The sequence below is a fragment of the Petromyzon marinus genome, chromosome 35, assembly GCF_048934315.1.
Source record: "Petromyzon marinus isolate PM22_M1 ecotype Great Lakes invasive population chromosome 35, UKy_Petmar_22M1.pri1.0, whole genome shotgun sequence".
Classification (NCBI taxonomy): domain Eukaryota; kingdom Metazoa; phylum Chordata; class Hyperoartia; order Petromyzontiformes; family Petromyzontidae; genus Petromyzon; species Petromyzon marinus.
In genome coordinates, this window is record NC_133701.1 from 96,687 (window position 1) to 119,104 (window position 22,418).

Here is a 22,418-nt window from a genome sequence, read left to right on the forward strand (position 1 = left end):
CACACCACAGATCACCTGTGAGAGCACACCCCCAATGCCCGTATTGCTGGCGTCTGTATCGAGCAGGAAGGGTTCCGAAAAATCGGGGTAGCTCAATGGAGGGGCCCGCACGAGAGCGTCGCGAAGGGAACAAAAAGCGACCTCCTCCTCCTGGCCCCAGTGAAATTTCACTCCCTTCGCCGTCAGAGCGTGTAAGGGCTTAGCAATGGTCGCGAAATCCGCGACGAACCGCCGGTAATAAGACGCAAATCCAATGAAACTCCTGACCTCAGCCACCGAGGTGGGGGTTGGCCAGGAGTTGACACACTGCGTCTTTGCGGGATCGGTGGATATGCCCGAGCGGCTGACGATGTGCCCCAAATAGCGTACGGATTCCCGTAGCAGGTGGCACTTTTGCGGCTTAAATTTCAAATTCGCAGCACGCATTTTGAGGAACACGGCGCGCAAGCGCAAAAGGTGTTCGTCAAATGTCTTGCTGAACACGATGACGTCATCCAGATAGATCAAACAGACGTTCCACTGTAAGCCAGCCAAAACCAGTTCCATAAGGCGCTGAAATGTCGCCGGAGCGGAGTGTAATCCCATAGGTAACCGGTTAAATTGGAATAGGCCGTGTGGTGTGCGAAACGCAGTCTTTGGCTTGGACTCATCATCCAATGGGAGTTGCCAAAATCCGGATAACAAGTCCAACGTAGAAAAAAAACGTGCGCCAGCCAGAGCATCCAGAGATTCGTCCATCCGGGGAAGTGGATACGCGTCGGCCACGGAGATCTTATTAAGGCGGCGAAAATCCACACAGAATCGCAAGGACCCATCGTGCTTTTTGACAAGCACTATGGGTGCTCCCCATGGACTGGTGGAAGGGGCTATAATGTCTGCAGCCAGCATGTCATCCACTGCCAATTTGACATGATCTTTTTCGGCCGGACTTAACCGAAAGGGATTCTGGCGTACCGGGGCATTGTCACCCGTGTCAATGTGGTGACGCAACAATTTCGTGCACCCAATGTCATATTTGTGTTTACTAAAAACATCGGAAAATTCCGTCAGAAGGGTGCGTAGGCCGGCACGCTGGGAGTCGGACAGATCACTCGTGCCCGAACATAGTGTGTCCATCCAACTATCGTCCCCCTCAGAATGCGGTTGAGCCAGAGGATCGGTCCCCACATTACCCATAACCGTGTCTACCACGGGGACCGGTGTCGCGTGCGCGAGCACAGTTCCCTGAGGAACGACGGCCGTCTGTACGCCAACGTTAAGGACGAGGATAAACGGGTCATCGCTCCCCTTAACGAGCGTTTGAGCGGCCACCAGATCCAGCCCGTTTTCCCCAGCCCTCGAGGGCCCTAACAGAATTCCCTGGTCCAGAACACCGGGCACGAAAGGCCGACGCAAGCGAAGGGGCACGAGCATTTGCGCCCCGGGAGGTACACGCACCATCCGAGTGACGAACGCTTGTATCGACGCGCACGCTGCCCTTGAGGTGACAGGGGAAGGCAGGAATGTTACCCGTCGGCCCGAGGGAAGCTCGATGCAACCCTGATCAATTAGAATTTTAATCGGCATTTTGCCCAAAAAGTCCGTCCCCAACAAGCACGGAACCGCCAGCGAGGACGAGACTAATATCGGCCCGGAGAGTTTGATATCGCCAATGCAAATTTGTGCTCGAATTTGGCCTATGATACCCAGCGAACCCCCGTTCGCTGCGTAACACGGAACGGTGACTGGGAGCAAGGGGCGGCTTTGAACGGGAAGAATATTATAAATCAAGTCTGACACAATGGTCGCCGAAGCTCCCGTATCGACGAGGATACGCACCTCGACCCCGTCAATGCGACCCGCGACCACGGACGAGCCTGCCGACGCAGCAACAATGCGGTGGGCCAATTCCGTCCACTGCCCCGGCCCGAGCACCCTCTCGACCCCGCCGCCACCCAACAACCCAATGGGCGTACCCCGAGGCCCGTACACCGAAACGCGCGAGGTGGGGACAGGTGTGTGCACAGGCCGAGCATGTGGGGTGCCGCGACTTGCCGGGTTGCGATGCGGAGGCCTGTAGGCTGGAGCGCCGTCCGACCGTCCCGGCTGTCGTTGACGAGGCGCCCGGCATTCCGCAGCCACGTGGCCCTTGCGGCCACAGTTGTAGCACGTGATGAGCGCCTTGGGGTGCTCCTGGCGATCCGGTGTGGTCCGAGCCGGCCTCCCTCCGGATCTCCACTCCACCGGGCGACCCGCCGCGAAGACCTCCTCGGAGGGGGGGATGGTCGGCGTCCCAGCGCACACCGCAGCTGCGCCCTTGGGGACGAGAGGTGATCGACGCTGCGCTATCAGGTGCGCGTGGATGTGTCTTGCTGCCCGCAAGGAGCACATGTCCGCGTCGTCCTCTGCGACGATGACGATCTGTAGCTCCTGGGCCAACGCCAGGAGCTTCTCCGTCACCATCGCGTCCACCCCTTCGCCGTCCATCCGCGGGAAAGCCGCTTTTGCGAGGGCCAGGAGAGCCGTGCGATACGCCAGCGGTGGCTCCTTCTGGCCCCTGCACCGCTCGTGGAAGAGTTTGCGGCAGTCCGACGATGGCCCGTAGACTATGGTGAGGACCTGGAGCGCCGACTGTAGCGTAGATCGCGTTGATCTGGGAGCTGTGATGAGCGTAGCAAGGGCGTCATCGTCCAGCATGGCCGGTAGCGCACTCAACGCCTCGTTGTCCGTCCAGCCGGCCATCTCTTGATGAGCGAGAAAGCGGCGTTGAAAGGCCCCCCAGTCGCCGCCGTCTGAAACGAACTCCTTCAACACCGGCAGGCGTTGTTGAAACGATGGCTTCGTCTCTGAGAGGTGCCGCGCGCCATTTCCGGCCTCTCCACCGGTGTCTGTGGGGCTGGGGACACCCATCGGCGGTCGCGCAGGTGATGACGATGCGCCCGCCGATTGGTCCTGACAGCGGGCGTCCGTTGGTGATGACGTCACCACCGCTGATTGGCCCACAGCGTCCACGTGGCGCTGCGACCCTCCAATCGCCGTGGCGGACACTGTCATGGCGGCAAATCCGAAATCTGGTGGCTGTGTTTCGGCGGGAATGGCCGTTGAACGGCGTTCGTCTCTCTGCCGCCTTTGCGCCCGCAGCCCCGCGCGGTTGATTTCCTCCAGCGTGGAAGCCGCGGCATACAGCAGCTCAGCCAGTCGAGAGTGAGCCGCCTGCAACCCGTCCTCCATCGGCGGCCACTCCTCCAGCGGCGGCTGCTGTTGGGACGTCTGGGACATCCCAGGATCGTCGGCCGCGGCCTCTGGCGCAATCCCAGGCGAGCCGTCCTCCTCCTGGGGTTCCTGTGATCGGTTTGTACTCCTTGTGTCCATTTTAACCCCACTTCTGACACCAGTTGTAGTGGGTTCCAGGACACGGAGACGGCAGAATAGAAGCAGCACTATTTATTTAAACCTTAACAAGGGTTACACTAGAAGGGGTAGCGGCCCCTCCACCCGTATAACTCAGGAACACACCCCAGGCTCTCTAGCCTAAGCTCTAGGCTCCCAGTTCCTCCGGGTAGGGCTCTAAGGGAGGCTATCAGATCCGGCCCTGGTTAGGCACAGATCTCGGCACCCCGCCGACCAGACCGGCCCTTAGAAGGACTCTGACTCTGGGGCTCTGGGGCCGCACCACTGGCTTGCTGTGCCGGCCCTGAAAAGGGCAGCGGTCACAGGAGTTCCAGGGTCTCACCTAGCTGGCCTTCTTTCTTCACTGGTTGCTTCAGCCTCGGGCCCCACACTCTGCCCCGAGCTCCCTGGCTCCCCGCACTTTATACCCACTGGAGCCTTAGCGGACGTTGTTGTAGCCACCAAGGTGTGGGTGAACCACACCTTCCCGTGTCATGTGTTTATTCCCCATAGCACCCCTACATCAGTACACTCGCCAAACTTAATAACCAGGCTTCAGTCTACATTATAGATTGCAAGTACACTCACTCTGATTAAGAACCAGGCTAGTTTACGTTAGTGTTTTATTTTTATTAACTACATTTTTTATTATTATTTTTCTATCTACGTGACTTTACCGAAGAACCAAAGAATATTCATTCCTGCAGTCAGGAAAGTTTTAAGTCAAAATTTGTAGGTTTCATTCAGAAACCGTTCAAAATATAACAGTTTTTTTTCCTTTGACAGAGCGTTAAAGAGCAAATACAATTAAAGCAGAAAAATTATAAATTTTTATTGTTTTTTGAGATATTTCGGATTAAAGCGGTTTTGAACGAAAAATATGCATTTTATGATGTTCAAATCTGAATAATTCGAAAACGGTAAAATATAGGAGCTGCCCCTCAGAGTATTTAGTTAATAAATGTTCGTTCTTTGTAATAAAAAAGAACGGAATGTTTGAATTGAGCGGTTTCCGATGGGTATGTCTTTAAATAAATGAAGTTGAATCAAGTTGTCAACTATTTAGTTATTTTTGCGAAAAAAATACACATTTTTTGAGTAGTTAGTGAAAACTTTTGCCTGGCGAAGACAGGCTTTATGAAAAAGTAGTATCATAAACATAAAGTGTTAGAACATTACAAATCGACCATTACCTATTGCGACTGAAAGATCCTGGTTGACTATTAAATCCGCTGCTCTTACCAACGCATGGAGGATCACTGCATGCATATGCATTTCTCTATAGTTTTCTGCATCTGTAAAAAATGTATATTTTCATTTATCCCGAATATATACTGATACTCATTGTATTCACAAATTCATAAAATGTTATAATTTTATAGTTTCCTGCTAAGCAAGATGCAATAATATAAATACTGGAACTACTTTGAATGGGAAAACAATGAGTGAATGCAATCAGTGCTTTGAATAGGGAAACAATGAGTGAAATACAATCAGTGGGGACTTAAAAACTTACGTGGAGTACAATAATTCAGTGGTTTGAGCCCTCACTTTATTTATTTTTGCAATTCTGAAATGTTACGATTGAGATAAATACTATAATTTATTTTTGGATGAGGCTGCGTAATTATCAAGCCAGAGCTATGTCGTGAAACCCCTCACCACACAACGTAACCAAACCAATTAAACTGTCACGTGTATAAGTGTTTAACGCGCCATCACATTATGTGGCCTAAATCAATCATCGTTTATGTATTATAATATTGACTGTAAAAGCTTAGTTTTTAAGTTGATATCATTGTGTAGGTTTCTAATAGATTAATCAATAATTTAATTGCAAAAGTATGACTAATATTGCACATTCAGATATCAATAATACACAATCAAAGTCCTTCCCAGACCCAAAATGAGAAGAACATTTTAATATTCTTAGCTCTTTCGGTAAAGTCACGTTGAAGGGGAACAATAAAATAATAAATATGTATATAAAAAAATTTTAATATATAAATACACCGTTTAAAAATAAATAAATTAATTCAAACCGACACTTCTTTCAAATGTTCCTTGCCGTTGCTTTTTACACCTGATGACGACCGTTTGTGTTATGGTCGAAACGTGAGAATTTTTATTGTTTAATATATATTTTATTATTTTATTGTTTCCCTTCAACGTGACTTTACCGAAAGAGCTAAGAATATGAATTACTGCAGTCACGAAAGCTTTAAATCAAAATAAAAGAACATTTTAAGTCAACATTTACCATGCTCCACCTTACCACTTTCTTTCTCATCGTGGAGAAACCTTTCTATTATCTTCACCAAATATTGCATCATGTCCGGTGTAAGCTGCACGAAACTCCCAGTGCTCATAAATGAGTTGATATTACGTCTTAACATTTCCATGCTTGTTCTAGCAGACAGCTCTAAGATTCTTATACAATTACACATGGCATCTGTTGAATGAATCAAAGCAGACTTTAATGACGAAGTATTTTGCATTTTTTCATAAAATAACACATACTTTGTTGTGGATTATATTATTATCTGAGTGACCATGGGTTCAAAAACCCACCTGTGTTTCTTAACAATTTCTATAGAAAAAATATCTGATTCACTCATATGCTAGTTCAGCGTTATACCCAGTGACATATGCAGTATGTAATGTGAAAGCCATTGAACATAATATTCCTTGCATTGATATGGCATTGCTTTCATGTCTAAAAAATTCAAAAACACCTTCCCTAATATCTCAAATATTTGAAGGGCACCCCAATAGCAGCTGTCCCTGTATGGCACACGATGACTCATCACCAGCCTGCATGTGGGCATTCGTCTGCCAATAGAGAGCGATTATTGCTGTGTATTTCTATTGCACAATGTTTCTTCAGCTGTAAACCAAAACAAGCTAACGCCACTTTTTTACAATGGTTAAACTTTAAATAGAACACACTGCGTAATGCAAATTATAATAAAATGGGCAAACAGTATGTTAAAAGGTAAAAGATGTCACGTTAACAGTTCAATGTTTTACCGAACATTTCAGTGTTTTTTTTTACCTGAAAGCAGAACATCAACAACTGTAGATTTTTCTTTCTTACAGTGGGTAGGTTTAAGTACAGCACTTTCTGCCGCCTCTGGATTAGTAACAATGGAGAGGTCACATGGCTTGTTTTCTTCGTAATTCACTGCAGTATAGCAAACATACAATGTGTTACATTTAATTTAAAGTGTTGATATCTATCAAATTAACACGTAGGCTTTCGCGACCAATATCCATAATACAGGTTTTTTGGGTTCGATCGTGTAAATATAAATGGATTTCTCCACAAATCTGGCTGCCGCCTGATGATACTGCTTGTAATTATTGGCAAAACGTCGTACTCAAGATTGTAAATGTGGATTTGCTCTCCAACACACCGGTGTGCTGTACTAGTAACGATTTGGTATGTTCTGTTTACGTGACAAACCTTGCTAATTGGCTGTCGGGTAGTGGCGGGTTTATCGAAACATTTATATTTACACGATCTAACCCCAAAAAAACTGTGTTATGGATCTATCAGATTTTAAACCCACTTTGGAAGAGAATAAAGCTATGTCTACATATAAAGAAAAGAGTACTTGAGGCAGGAGTGCTATATCTCTCATACCGCATTGATCACGGACCTGGAGCCTCAGTTGTCTGCATTTGAGCACAGGTGTCTGAAAAGGATGCTGGGAATTTCATGGCAACACAGAATAAGTAAAGCAGTTCAGAAGAGAACATGGCAGGTGTTGTAGATACGATGAGAAAATAATTACTGTGCTAGTGTGCCATATATAGATGGGTGGGGGCTGATTGCAATGACAGGAAATGAAGTGGCCTCCACGAGTAAAAGGTGAACAAAGAGAACTCAGAGAAAATGTTCAGATACTGGTGGGGCATATCTTGGACGTTGTTGCATGTCGACTGTGCAGATGTGAAATCTGGCAGAGGGTGGAATGTGTTAGCAGAGACGTGTGGTGGTGGCATCAACGGCTTGGGCCATGAATACGTCATGCGCTTTATGTTCAAATTTTAAAACACAAGATTGTATAAGGCCATGAGAAAAATACTAAATTAGTGGCCACCTTCAGGCGAGCACAATCTTTTACATAAAGAATTCCAATTAATTGAACAATATCAATTATATCTTAAATATATACAAGATTATAAAAAGTAAAAAAACAAATGTTTCACTTAACACTACCTGAGCTGGAAATATTGTACAGAAAAAATTTAAGTGGGTTTTGTCAACCTAAATAATTGTTGCTGCTGAAAACAATGTGTGTTCATGAACAGTTTGTCATGCATACCTCTCAATGCTTACCTTTCACGTTTTTAAAAGATGGTAAATTTACAGATCTTGCAATTACTGCTGAACATGGCTTAGATGGCGTTTTTATGGATTCATTTCTGTATTGTAATATTAAATACTCGTGCAGAGAGTTCGTTTTTGTATCACTAAAGAGTGGCGCTTGCATTGGTAATTCTTTTACATTTTCTTGCAAAGGGACTCTCTGAGTTTTAATTTGAGTAGATATTTTGTTGTTTGATTTAGACCAACTTGTTGAACTCTGATTGGAAAATTGACCAGCCAGCACAACTTTTGTTTCACATATTTGCAAACTCTCAGCTTTACAAAAGTTTGACACAAGGCATTCTTGATGGTCATTATTACAATCCATAGCTTGCTTCATGGATTGATCTAAATATTGTCCATTGATCATTTCAGCTCTATGTTTTATGGCTGAAACAAATACAGTACAAAAATGTTTTGTTACACTGTGTAAATGTGTATTTTTAATTGTTAGAACATGTTTTTTTAACGTACAAAAGTCACATTGTATGTATGTAGAATCTCCTTCGCACCGTACATGGCCAACCGTGCTAATCGTTCATACCAGTTTCATACATATTTAAGATCAGTATCAGGTATTCAATTGTGATAAGCAGATAAGGATATTCTTTTAAATAGGTCTGCCAAGGGCGTTAGAATAACTTTAATATATAAGGTAACTAGTTGTCATGGGAGTTCATGTCAAATAGTCACGATGGTCCATGCCAAGTAGCTACGATATAAAACTATTTAAAACTATAAACTATTTTTTTTTATTTTACCAGGTAAGGCTCACTGAGCTATTTCGCTTTTTCAGATATGACCTGGCCACAAATGATAGTTGTACAAAGTAGCTTATCATGTGAAAATTTACATCAGCCAAATGCTTTAAACGCATGTTTCTAAATGTGGAGGGGAAAAAACCAGACGACCCAGATAAAAATACACGAGACTATGGGGAGAGAGAACATGCAAACTCCAGATATACAGGCATCAGGGTTGGAATCAAACCCACAACCTCCTGCTAACCAGGTAAGGGAGTAAAAATTTCACTACTTGCAGCACCTTTATATAAAGTTTTATGGTTCAGGAATGCATCAGATAGAGTTGCCCAACTTATATGGAGGCTCTTGAAATACATCGAAAACTAATTTCTTGAGAGCTGCTTTTTATGTTTAGTTTGTTGTCCTTCCCCGACACCTCCGATTAACACGGATGGCTAGGTACAGTACAATAAGAGTTCAATATTATTTTTAATGTTCCAACAACGAGTCACAACGATGAAAAAGTAGACCACATATACGAGGAAATAACGACTAAATGACAGTGAAGAGTATTACAACGTCGTAATGGGTAACTTTCATTCTATAGCCAACGAAGAAGATAATTAACTCCGAGAATAGGTTTTCCCCTTTTTTCTGGCAACACCCCAATGGGCTCCCCCCTATCTCCGGTTGTAGCCAACGTATTCATGGAAAAATTTGAAACTGACGCCATCCAGACTGCCACTCTACGCCCGACCTTATGGAAGAGATACGTGGATGACACTTTTGTCATCTGGCCACATGGCCAGCCTGCTCTAGACCAATTCCGCGACCACATCAATTCCATACACCCAGCCATCAGATTTACCATGGAGGTCGAAAAAGATGGCAAACTACCCTTTTTGGATGTCTTAATTAAAAAGAGACATGATGGTTCAATGAGCCACTCTGTCTACAGGAAAGCTACCCATACAGATGCTTACTTGAAACCGGATTCCCACCACCATCCATCCCAGAAGAACTCCCTCATCAAGACTCTATACCATAGAGCCCAATGCATTTCCGACCAGGAACACATTACCAGTGAACTCAAGCACGTACATCAGGCTCTCAGGGCTAATGGTTACTCCGACTACACAATCCGCAAAGCCATCACTCCAGTCATGAAGGATCCTCTTGTGGAGCCACTCAAAACCATCACCTTACCCTACATTGCAGGGGTCACTAAAAATATCTCCAAAATCCTGAATAAACACGATCCAGGTCCGATTCAACACAGTACATAAAATCCCTGATCTGGTTCCATCTGTAAAAGATGCTGTTCCAGACATACAGTACCTGGGCGTTTATAAACTAAAGTGCCTCTGTGGTAGTAGCTACATTGGAGAAACCAAACGACATATCTCGGACCGCATCCGCGAACATAAAGCAGACTTGAAACACCGTAGAACGAACTCCTCTGCCGTGGCAGATCACTGTTATAATTCAGTGGGCTCACATGACATTGACTTCTCCAAGACGGAGGTTCATTGCAAACCAACCGGCTACCATGAGAGATTCGTTCATGAGGCCATTCACATATACAAGCACAGAGACAATTTCAACCGAGAAGATGGATTCTGGCATAGTAACCATTGGAAAGATGTTTTAAACCATTTCGGTTCTTAATTAATTGTATTTTACGATGACCTTCAGACCACAGCTCTTTCGCTGGCATTGACTCTTAATACCTCTCACACCACGGTTAATGGTATGGTTTACAACATGGAGTATAACAGCGCCTCGCAGCTGTCTCTCTCCCCCTCCTCCGTTCCGACCATGGATGAACTCGTCCGTCTGAACGGGGCTCGTAGCTATCCGTGGTGCTAAAGTTGAGAATAAGAATCCACCCATTTTTTCGCCATATAGCATTGTGATATATAACGACTTATTGTTGGTAGCTTAGCTGATTGGAGAATATATAGAGTTTATTGATAACATTGAGGTAGTTTATATTTTAGTTTTTTATTGGTTTACTATATGGTATTCATTATATAGTGTCGTGTATACCCAGTTACTGTTAATGGCTCAGCTTATTGAAGAATATATTGAGTACATTTATTATATTGATGTAATTTAGACTTGGGTTTTTTCACATCGGTTTACTATATGATAGTCGAGTGGTTGCAGCCCCTTTGGGGTCCATGTACTAGGTGCCTCTTTAGATGTGTAGGCTTTGACTTTAACATAGCTATTTCTATGACCAGTCACAAGCTAATCCCTCAGTTATTTCAATGCTAAATTCTCCTGTTTGATTTATACTAGGTGCCTCTGTGGATATGTAGGCTTTGACTTTAACATAGCCATTCCTGTGACCAGTCACAAGCTAATCACTCAGCTATTTCAATGCTAAATTCTCCTGTTTGATTTTTACTAGGTGCCTCTGCGGATGTGTAGGCTTTGACTTTAACATAGCCATTTCTGTGACCAATCACAAGCTAATCACGCAGCTATTTCAATGCTAAATTATCCGAACCAAACATTAAACTAATTTTCAATGGTACAGTATATTTTTTCAAGTAGTGGTATCCCAAACTTTCGCAGCAGCTTAAATTCCCTTTTCACACCATCAATATGTAAACTCCCCCTCCCCCCCTCGCCGGTCTGCACATGTTCACCCCCTCTACACCGTTCATCATGCTAAGTCCGCCAATTAAATGTTAATTTTTATGCTAATTCCTTTGTCAAGGCGCTGTTTCTTCTCACACAGCTTAAAGGTCGCGGTCTGAGCTTGGCTGTGTTCGCTCCAGCGCTGTCCTCCAGACAGTCTCGTCCCTTCACCTGATGGAAGGCCACTTGTGTTGTGGCCAAAACGTCATGAGAATTTTATTGTGTTATTTATTTTATCAATTTATTATTTAATTCTCATTCTACATGACTTTACGAAAAGAACCAAAGAAGATGGACCTATTTTGTTGCCAGAAAAAAGGGAAAAACCTATTATCATATTTTGGTTCTGGCAAAGGAGGTCCCATGATAATTAACTCCTTTTAGGAGTCTAAGAAATGGATGTGGAGCCTAAATCGTTAATTTAGGAACGATATTGACTTGATTTAAAAGAAGACTCTCAGACACATCTCTTTCCTCAAGGAATTCAACACAGGAAGGAATCACAGACTGGTGTGATGCTAATTGCATTTCAACAAAGCCCAGACTACAGTAAAACCTCTAAAAAAAGTACTACTTTGGGGGAGAGCATTTCAGGTTATGGGGGTGTCCAACATCATCAGACATTCCATTGATGGATGAAGGCCTTCCTAAGCTGCCGCCACCACCTCTTACAACCCTGCAATACAATAATTCACCCAACACTTGCACACTACGTGATTTTTCGCTCCATCTCCTCGGTTGACGTACTCTCTGCCATGCTTCATCCCTTGGCTGCCACTCCGTTATTATTCTTGACCATTACCCATATATAATCCCTTCTAGTGATGTGTCTTGCCCACGCCAACTCACTTAACAGTTTGGATGATGGCATCAACCTGTGTGTTCTATAATCCAAGTGTTTCCCTCTCTGTCTTTCAATGTAATTACAAGCATGAAGGGTGTGACAACATAGGTTTTATAAAGAAAAAGCCAAGTCTAGTATAATAATTACATTATTAAGCATCATGATTATTGTCTTGCATCTGAAAATTAAAATAATTAACAAGAACAATAACAAAGCTGACATAAGCAGTGCCGAGAGCCTTAGAAAGCTCTGATGAGAATGAAGTTGATGCATTTCATAGGGAAATGCACAAGCCTAGAATGTTAGAGATGTTACATCAGATTTTGATTTAAAGCTTTCGTGACTGCAGGGATTCATATTCTTGGTTCTTTTGGTAAAGTCACGTAGAAGGGTGAACACAAAGCAGACCTGAAACACGGTAGGACCAACACCTCGGCCGTGGCAGATCACTGTTATAATTCAGTAGGTTCACATGACATTGACTTCTCCAAGACAGAGGTTATTTGCAAGCCATCTGGCTACCATGAGTGATTCGTTCATGAGGCTATCCATATATACAGAGACAATTTCAACCGAGAAAATGGATTCTGGCTTAGCAATCATTGGAAGGATTTGATAAACCATTTCGGGTCTTGATTGATCACGCTTAAGGTGGCTTTCGGACCGCATCCATTATTTTTCGTCTCCCCCCTCCTCTTTTCCGAACATAGATGGACTCATCCATCTGAACAAACTGTCAAATCGCTATCCGTGGTGCTAACGTTAAAAAACCGCCACTTTTTAAAAATTTTATTGTTGTGGTTTTCACACCTGATGATGATTGCTTGTGTTGCAGTCGAAACGTCGTGAGAATTGTATTGTTTTATATTTTAATTATTTTGTTTCCCTTCTACGTGACTTTACCGAAAGAACCAAGAATATATTACATCAGTTTAATGAGAAAGCATTAGTTTAGTTTATGTATATTTGTTAACCCAGGGTAGGGCCCATTGTGCTAATAAGCTCTCTTTCAAGGGTGACCCTGGGGAAGTCGTAGAAGTAAAAGGAGGCTACATACAAATCCAACTATGTGTTTTATGGAGGGATTGTTGTCATGTGAACCTTATGGCGGGACCCCAGGGTCCCATAAGCCCCCGGGTCTCGCATAAACTGTGTTACGACGTCATTTTATGTCTGAAGGCAAACGATACGGCAATCTATTTCTCTCAACGAGCTCTACACGATGCGCTAATCAAAGTTTTGTTTCTTCTGCGCATTCGTCCTCGCTGCACTTGGACGACATGACAACATCATGATCCGCGCCAGGTGGGTCGCGGCGTTTAAATTAATTACGGTTTTTTACTTCCGTTTATTCAGAACCCCGGGGGTCCCGCCACAAGGTTCATATAAGTGAAGAGCCAGAGATAAATTCACAATAACAGCAATACCACCTACATAACCACTACTCATAAAAGCATTGGAATAAGTGTAACAAATAAGAGGGGATTTTAATTATCATATTCATGTACAGTATTCAAATCCAGCATAGGAATGCGTTGTGCAGTCTGCTAATGCTGCAGTGCATTCTGCTCCTGCTGGTGTTGTCATGCATGCCACCGATACATATTTTCTGCTGTTACTACAGCAAGCAATTTGCAAAATTTAAATCTGTAAGAATTGCATCTGTACCTATTGATAAGTTACTACCTTTTTAGATTCCCACTTCTAATTATCTTTTTGCCTTTGTGGTCTTTACAGATCAGATAGCAGGACAACTTAACCTCCAAGCAACACATGCTCATTAATAGGTTGCATACCTTCAAGATTTTCTGTCGTGTAAGATCTATGAACTTCAACCTCAACGTGAGGAGCTCGATTATCTTCCAAGACTCCAAATCTACTTGTGCCATGGACCAGTGCAGTGTGCAATGACACAGCTTTGTGTATCAAAAACTGCTGCAAATATTCAACATTTATTACTTTAATTCCACAAACTTGTGCATGAGACGGCTTAAGCTGTTTAAGAGCAAGAGCTATTGGATTCATTTCAGCGTTGCTGGAGAAATCGTTGGGAACTGAAAGATATAAACACGTTCAAATAACAAAATAAGAAGACAATACACCTTACTTCACATTTATTTTCCCCCTAACATAAAAATATACCTTTACGCATCAAATCAGCCACACGGCCTCGTGGGAGTGCATTATTTTCAGCATTATTTTAATACAAGCAAACTCTGGACCGGTTTTGACAGCCAGTGTCTCATTATCACTGTTAGGCTAGCTTGAACCAATGCTATTGAACTGCCAGATGTTTATAAGTAAGGACCCACTATGTTATATATGGGTTCTAGTTCGATGAAAAACTGTAGTACAAAACACTAAATAAGAATGAGTGTACATTTTTAACAATGTATGGATATACACTACAACAATGAGGGTAATTATATGTTTTCAAATGTTTTACGAGGCAACATCTGTAGATCACAATGAGAGAAATATAAATGCAGTTGACTGAATGTCCATGTTTCATGAGGTAGTGCAGAATGTAATAAGACTGAATACAGCACAGAAATGATGCAAAGGTCCACAATACATTTGTCGTGTTTTTCACAGACATTTGTTTGATAAACGTTATGAGTATCAATTATCCAAATAATTTTAAAACATTAAGGGACCTCCTTTGCCAGTTCCAAAATATGAGAATATGTTATCAGAGTATGTTATCAGAGTATGTTATCAGATAATGTTATCAGAGTATGTTATCAGAGTATGTCATCAGAGTATGTTATCAGAGTATGTTATCAGAGTATGTTATCAGAGAATGTTTTTTGTTTGCATTCTGACGACAAGTATTGTGGTTAATGCAGCAGACATGATTCCTTGTAAAACGTTTCAGTTTGGTGTTGTAACATCTTAAACACCTGTTTTGTTGCCAGAAAAAAGGGGAAAACCTATTCTCAACATTAATTAAATTAATTGGTTTTCACCACATACTAATCACTACTGTAAAAATTTCAATTGTTAAACGTCGACATGCAGCCGTATCTCACCATGCTGTCAACAGGATATTATAACCTGAGACCTTGGGAGGAAAGGGCGATTTGGTCGGGGAGAGTTGAAGGATGGTAAGATATGGGATAGAATAGTGAGAAATCTGGCATACTATACAGTTGAGAATAAAGACACTGAAAATGTTTTCAAGATTTGTTTTTGGACGTGTGCCCTTCCTGCTGGGGCGTTTCAGCACAGTGAAAACGTGGTAGGCGACTTACATCAATGTTCCATCTAAACACGTTTTAAGGGCACTCCCAGTAGCAGCTTTACCTGATTTTTTGGTGGTTTTACAGAGTGAAAATATGTGAACTGATCTTAATCTACATACTGCAATCTCTACAGATAAAATAGATGTTACCACTATAAATAATGAAATATCTAGTACTGAAATGGATTGTGCCTTCAAAGGTGGCAGCAATGTAATTTAATAGAAAACTTGTCATTACCAGCAAGAAATAAATAGTGGATATCACGAAATTGCATTTCAGATTCCCAAAATCTTCTCAACTTTGAACTCTTTATCTCTTTGGACATGAAGTGTCTGAAATGAGATTTGAAAACAAAAGCATTTAAATACGACAGTTATCAGTCCAGTGTGATATAATTATTTCCCAACATCACCTCTTTCCCAAGATCTTACAACCTTGCTCAATTAAAAACACGTTTTAACGCTTATCTATTACAATTCGGCTAGTACTTTCTGTTGCTGACCACTTCACATCATGGGCCTTTGATTTTGTGCTCAGCAACTGTGTTGAAATAATCAACACAATAATAGATAGAATTCTCAATTGGCAGTTTACTTTTTGTATGTCGGAGCCATGGTAATATAAATACATTCCATGGCCAACTTATCAATGACTCCCAATTATAAAAAAAACTTTTATTTTATAGAGCACCTTTCACACCATAAAATGCTTCCTCACTACACATTTCCTGCTTATCTCTCGAGAAATAAGGCAAAAGTGACCATCCGTTTTGAGCAACACAATATTTCATTCTAGATTTGAAATTTCATATTCCACTCAATTTCTTAAAATACTGTAGATGTGGCATTCTCATACTACATTATATGCATATGACAACAGCCATTACCATCAAGAAGCATGGCTGCACTCCGATGAAGATAAATTAGGGCTGAATATTAAATAAAAAGATCAAAGGGAAATGCAGTTTATGTTAATTACCTTTTCTCCGGCACCCTCTACTAACATTTGTAATAGCAGAAGCTCCACTATATTACGACTTACTGTAGGCATTTTCAGGATACAATCTTTAAAAGAACAGATAAACTAGAACAAATTAGCCAGTAAACTAGCAGAACACTGCGATGTATATTGAGAATACTTACCTATTATTTTCAGGGATGTGTTCAATATTTAGATTTGCAATCTCATTCTGAAATGATGTAGTGCAAGACAACTTTGAACATGTTGAGTGAAAAATGTGTCTTTCAAGATAAAACCTTTCTGACAAAAAGTCTTCTGCATTCAAATCTAGTGAAATATTAAGGGAGATAAAGCATTACTTGGACCATTGCTCCCAATCTTTATGTCAAGATCAGGCAGGAATAGTAATCCTATGGACATCCTGCAGGGACGACGTCCAGGATGGACCTTCATATGTCATACACTCTGTAGGGGATACCATAGTATGATACTGTTGAATCTATCTGTGTGTTAAAGTGTCTCCGAGTACCGGTAGCTTACTAGACCTTCAATTAGCAAAACCTTTGCAAGCAATGCCTATATATGTATGTTGAACTTCTTTCGCACTGTATGTAGCAACCATGCCTACAATACTTATCAGGTCATTATCTACATCCATTGCCCAGAAGTCTATTTTTTGGCCACAAGTATAATTAAACACGTGGAGTTGCACAACCAATATGATTCATAATTGACTTTTGAGTTAGTCCATGTAATAATCCTCACATTTGTGTTGTGTATCCCTTCACCAGCCTACATAGCCACACACATTTAAATTGGCAGGTGTAGCAACAACACCAATTCTCACAACCAAATCTGGCATGTACAGCACCAATCATAATCGTTTCAGCCCATTTGGGAGTTGAAGAACATTTCTCACAACAATCTATTAGATACTATCAAATTTGTTGTGAGAACTGCATTAATTATTCCTGAATCCTACTGCTTATTCTTAGCTTAAACAAAAGCTCGGCTCAAATACATGAACTCAGTTTTCAACAAGCGAGGCACAGCAAATATAAAATAAGCACATTTAACTTACCTAAATTATGACCATCATAATTATGACCATCATAATTTGGGGATTTCTTTATATTTTCAGTTGTAGGATTGAAGGATAATTTCTCCAATTGAAAGGAGTTTTTCCCCTTAAAGATGAAACACACATCTGCATGCAACAAAAGAACAAAATACTTTCAGAATTAATTTGAACCATGTAAATAATGTTTCAGGTCACTCTCACAAATAAGACTGTCCAGGTCTCGAGTTCTTACCTGGTTAAACTAAATAATCTTGAACGTGAATGTTGTGCTAACTTTTCTGTAGCCTCGCTTATATAACAACTCTTTTAAAAAATATGGGGGAAATAATTTTGAGACTTTTTTAATGCAGGACATGAGACTTAATACATATATTCAATAAATTAGAAAACTATACCTCCACATATGTCCCTCCACGTCCCATCAACCACATGGTTTTCTGGAAGTGCATAATTTCAGCAGCATTGGTTGAACACAAGCAAACTGTCGATTGGTTTTGACATTCAGTGTCTCATTAGCAATCAGGCTTGCATGAACCGGTGAACTGCCAGATGTTTATAGGCAAGGACCCTCTCTGATGATATGGGTCTGGGTCATATCCAAAAGTATACAATTCGTAACTCAAAATAATATGCAACTTTGTGGAGGATATAAGTAATAAAATAAATAAGCAGACAAAATGCCTCCTTCACATAACACTGACGCAAATCTTTTTAGCGCTGGTTTTGAGCAACCCCTTGCATCAAATGAATTGATTTTCTATAGAGTAAGTCCCTAATAGCAGCACAACTTTATAATTTAATGTAATTCATATTAAGTATTTACAGGTTAACATACTCCCCCTGTTACAGACAAAAGGACACAGATAATGCTTTAACATTTTCAACCTTAGTTGGAAAGCGTAAAAAAATCATATAATTGGCATAAAATCCACATATGAAGTGCAAAATCAAAAGCAATTATAGATTATTTGGTGGAATGCATAATTTGGGTCAAGCATATATTTTAATTGCAGTATAAATCTGGCCCTAGAGCAGGATAGTGAATGAATGCTGAATGTGCAGAGTACACATAAAAGTAATTAAACTCTTACAACTTCTACAGTAGGAATGCATGCAAAAAAAGTTTTCGGCTTCATGTTAAATCTTGATTTGAAGCTTTCGTGACTGCAGGAATCCATACTCTTTGGTTCTTTCGGTAAAGTCACGTAGGTAGAAATTTTTATTTTATTTTTCTACCTACGTGACTTTACCGAAAGAACCAAATAGTATTTTGTTTTAAGTTTGTTTAATCAGGTGAGAACTCAAGACAAGCATGGTCTCATTTGCAAGAATGTCCTGGGTCACAAAATTATAAAGTAGTAAAGTCCAGACAAGTACAACAATGAAGCAAATAGAATTTATCAAATACAACCGTATTACAGAGGAAATAAAAAAGAGTGTGCAAACAGAAAGACATCATACTGTGCAACAATTTTTTTGGTTCCTGGGTAGTAAGTGTTATTTCCTAATTGATTATGCCTCAAAAGTACAGAAAAGGGCTATTATTCCCCACAGAAAATTGCTTTTGTGACCAGGACAGTGATATTTTGAAATGTACCTATTTTTCAGAACATTCCAGATAGATTCAGTGCTGAGTAAACTTGGAGTAACTTCTAAAACATTATAGACCTTTCGAGTAATATAAATAGTAGTATAAATACAGGGGCCTTAAGCACACCAGTTCATATTCTTGGTTCTTTTGGTAAAGTCATGTTTTATATTTATTTTATATATATTATTTTATTGTTTCCCTTCTACGTGAATTTACCAAAGGAACCAAGAATATGAATCCCTGCAGTCACGAAAGCTTTAAATAAAAATCCCACCAGTTTAGTTTAGTTCCAGCTCCCGAAATGGATACATATCTGCATTTTTCTGATATGGCATCAAGAGGCTGCAAGCAACCGGCAGACGCATTTTGCGTTGTCTGCGGCCAATTTATCAAGACAAGAGCGAAAAAGTACTCTGGAAGCATTTGCTAAGATGTGTAAGGCCTACAAGGCATATTTCGGCATGCCTGTCGGGGATAAAGACAAACACTGGGCACCTCATTTCACCTGTGAGTAATGCAAAAAAAACTCTGGAAGGTAAGATGGACAAATTGTTGCTCAGAATGTTATGTTAGAAATTTTGTTAAAAATTTTAAAATTGTAAAAGTATTTAATTTTAAAATGTTTTGCAGTTTTAAATGTTATTGAAAAAATATATCATATATGAAAAATGTTGCGAGAATCTCTTACACATTAGTCATGGGTGAAATAAATGTATTTTTGTAGGATGGTACAGAGGGGAAAAGAGAGCCATGAAGTTTGCTATCCCAAGAATTTGCCAGGAACCCACTGACTACTCAAGCAACTGCTACTTCTGCATGGTGGACCCTTCCAATCGTCGAACTGGCAAAAATGCACCTGCTATCACGTATTTGGACCTTCCTTCATCCATCGCCCCGGTGCCACACTGCCATGAGCTCCCCGTACCCACTCCTCCAGAGAGAAAGCAGCCGTCTTTAGAAAAGAGCAGCAAGTCAGAGAGCGAGGAATACGTTGTAGATCTAGATGACAATTTCAGTGGAGCTGAGGAGAGAAACCCATACTACCCCAACCAAAAAGACCTCAATGACTTGATCAGAGATATTGGACTCACCAAGTCCAATGCCGAGCTTTTGACATCTAGGCTGATGCAGTGGAACTTGTTTGATAAAAGTGTGCAAGTCGCAGATGAGAGGAAGCGTCACCAACCTTTTTGCAGCTTCTTCACCCGTCAAGATGGGCTCTGCATCTACCACAATGTGACTGGTCTGTTCGAGGTAATCAGAATCGCCTGGAACCTGAATGAGTTATGCCTCTTCATTGACAGCTCATTCAGGAGCCTCAAAGCCGTGCTGCTCCATAATGGTAACAAGTACCCGTCTCTTCCCCTGGCTCATTCGGTGCACCTCAAAGAGGATTACAACAACATCAACACCTTGCTGGATGCCTTGAAGCATAATGACCATGGCTGGGAGGTCATCGGAGACTTCAAAATGGTGGCATTCCTGATGGATCTCCAAGGCGGGTTTACCAAGTTTCCCTGCTATCTTTGCCATTGGGTCAGCAGGGACACCAAGACGCACTACCACAGGCGGGACTGGCCACAGCGGACTGAGTTCTCTGTGGGGAGGAACGTCAAGTGGGAGCCACTGGTGGACCCCCGGAAGGTGCTGATGCCACCACTGCACGTAAAATTCGGCCTTATGAAACAATTTGTCAGAGCTGTAGATAAGGAGCCTTCAAGTACCTTCAAGACTTCTTCCTTGAGCTGTCTGAGGCAAAGGTCAAAGCCGGTGTCTTCATCGGACCACAGATAAAGAAGATCCTGGAGTGCAATGAATTCCCCAAAAAGCTCACTAGTAAGGAAAAAGCGGCTTGGAACAGCTTTGTCGCAGTGGTTCGCGGCTTCCTGGGCAATCACAAGGTCGAAAACGATGTGGAGCTGGTTGAGACACTGGTGAAGAACTACAGCACAATGGGCTGTAGGATGTCCCTCAAAGTCCATATCCTTGATGCTCATCTTGATAAATCCAAGGAGAACATGGCAGCGTACTCGGAGGAGCAAGGCGAGCGCTTCCACCAGAATATACTGGACTTTGAACGCCGCTACCAAGGACAGTATAACGAGAACGTGATGGGAGACTACATTTGGGCTGATTCGTGAAAGTGATTTACACTATAATCGTAAATCTCGAAAAACTACTCACTTATAAATCTTTTGTCGTAATTGTTGTATTACTTTAGTATAAATACATGTTAATTTTGATTCATATGTTATTTTTTCTGACTTTATCTGAACGAAAGACACAAATTTGCCTCTTTTCTCATTGAAAATAGGTAAATTTCTAAATATCACTGTCCTGGTCACAAAAGCAAAGTTTGTGGGGAATAATAGCCATTTTAACTTGATTTGAAGCTTTCGTGATGGCAGGAATTACTCTTTAGTTCTTTCGGTAAAGTCACGTAGAAAATAAATAAATTAAATAATAGAGTACGACGTTTCGATTGCAACACAAGCAACCGTCATCAGGTGTCTCCGTGACTGTGTTTTGTCTCTCTCTAAAATTTAGTTCTACCTTATGACAGTTGCTTGTGTTGCAATTGAAACGGCATACTCTATTATTTAATATATTTTCTTTTTACGTGACTTTACTGAAAGAACCAAAGAGTAATAGCCATTTTCTATACTTTATAGGCAAAGGCAATTAGGAAATAACACTTACTACCGAGGAACAAAAATTGTGTTACACTGTGTACATACGAGTTAAGTAACACTGACAGGAATGTCAAATATCTCACCTTGATTAACGTTCTGAGATGTTTCTGCCAGAACTGATGGTTTTTGTAATGGTGTACACATTTGTAGTTCACTTAGGATATAACGGAGTGGTTTTCTTGTAACTGTTTGGGTGTATTCCAGCTAAAATGTAAAAAAAATATTAAACATTGCAATATTTATGTACCTGATGATTTATATATTTAGTAACACGTTTTTTATACTTTTTTCCATACTTGTTACACAGCTAGAAATAATAATTTTCCTTTGAATAAACAATTTAGAATATGTGCATTTACAGGGCACTTAAGTGCCCCTTACATCAATCGCATCTCATTTTAATAATTCGGAGGAGATCCCCATTGCCAGCTATGCCTGTACAGTCCAAGGTGACTCAGTATTGGCCTGCAAGTGGGAATTATAATACGAGTCAAAGATAAAATTATTTTCTGCTAAAATAAGCCTTAAGGTGGTGCTTATGGCCTGTTTAAAGCCCCAAACTAGTATTGGAAAATCCACATTCCTATGGCAGATATGAGGCTATCCATAGGACAACCACTGCTGAAACCAGAATATAAACGTGTAACCTTCCGATTGCGAGCCGCTCGCTCTACTGCTGAGTTACTTGGACAGTAATGCAGTGCACTGCTTAGAATGTCAGGAGTACGTACCTCAAAATGAGAAAATATATGTTTAATATTATTTTCACTGCTTGGATTATAAAGGCTGTATATCTCTGCCTTGTTATAATCAAGTGGCTCGTGAAATGTATATTCCTCTCTGTAAAAAGGTTTAGTCAAACAAGGTA

General features: G+C 41.5%; 1 protein-coding gene across 10 annotated transcripts in view; it reads right to left on the reverse strand.

Annotated features, from left to right (window-relative positions):
- Positions 1-22,418, reverse strand: part of SHOC1 (shortage in chiasmata 1) — a 55,642-nt gene that overhangs the window by 22,839 nt on the left and 10,385 nt on the right. For 5 of the 10 annotated variants that reach the window (XR_012945945.1, XR_012945946.1, XM_076071767.1 and 2 more), the window contains exons 6-16: positions 22,282-22,390; positions 21,634-21,754; positions 17,662-17,703; positions 17,267-17,392; positions 16,368-16,512; positions 15,463-15,557; positions 13,777-14,034; positions 7,715-8,134; positions 6,425-6,553; positions 5,645-5,821; positions 4,563-4,664 (exon numbers count right to left, since the gene is read on the reverse strand). Coding sequence is in view for 8 of the 10 variants with exons in the window: in XM_076071767.1 (XP_075927882.1) it covers positions 4,563-4,664; positions 5,645-5,821; positions 6,425-6,553; positions 7,715-8,134; positions 13,777-14,034; positions 15,463-15,557; positions 16,368-16,512; positions 17,267-17,392; positions 17,662-17,703; positions 21,634-21,754; positions 22,282-22,390 (1,724 nt within the window). In the remaining 2 variants the exon portion in view is untranslated. Of the gene's footprint in view, positions 1-4,562; positions 4,665-5,644; positions 5,822-6,424; positions 6,554-7,714; positions 8,135-13,776; positions 14,035-15,462; positions 15,558-16,367; positions 16,513-17,266; positions 17,393-17,661; positions 17,841-21,633; positions 21,755-22,281; positions 22,391-22,418 lie in introns of those variants that run through there. The other 5 variants (XM_076071765.1, XM_076071768.1, XM_076071766.1 and 2 more) reach the window with 5 other exon arrangements.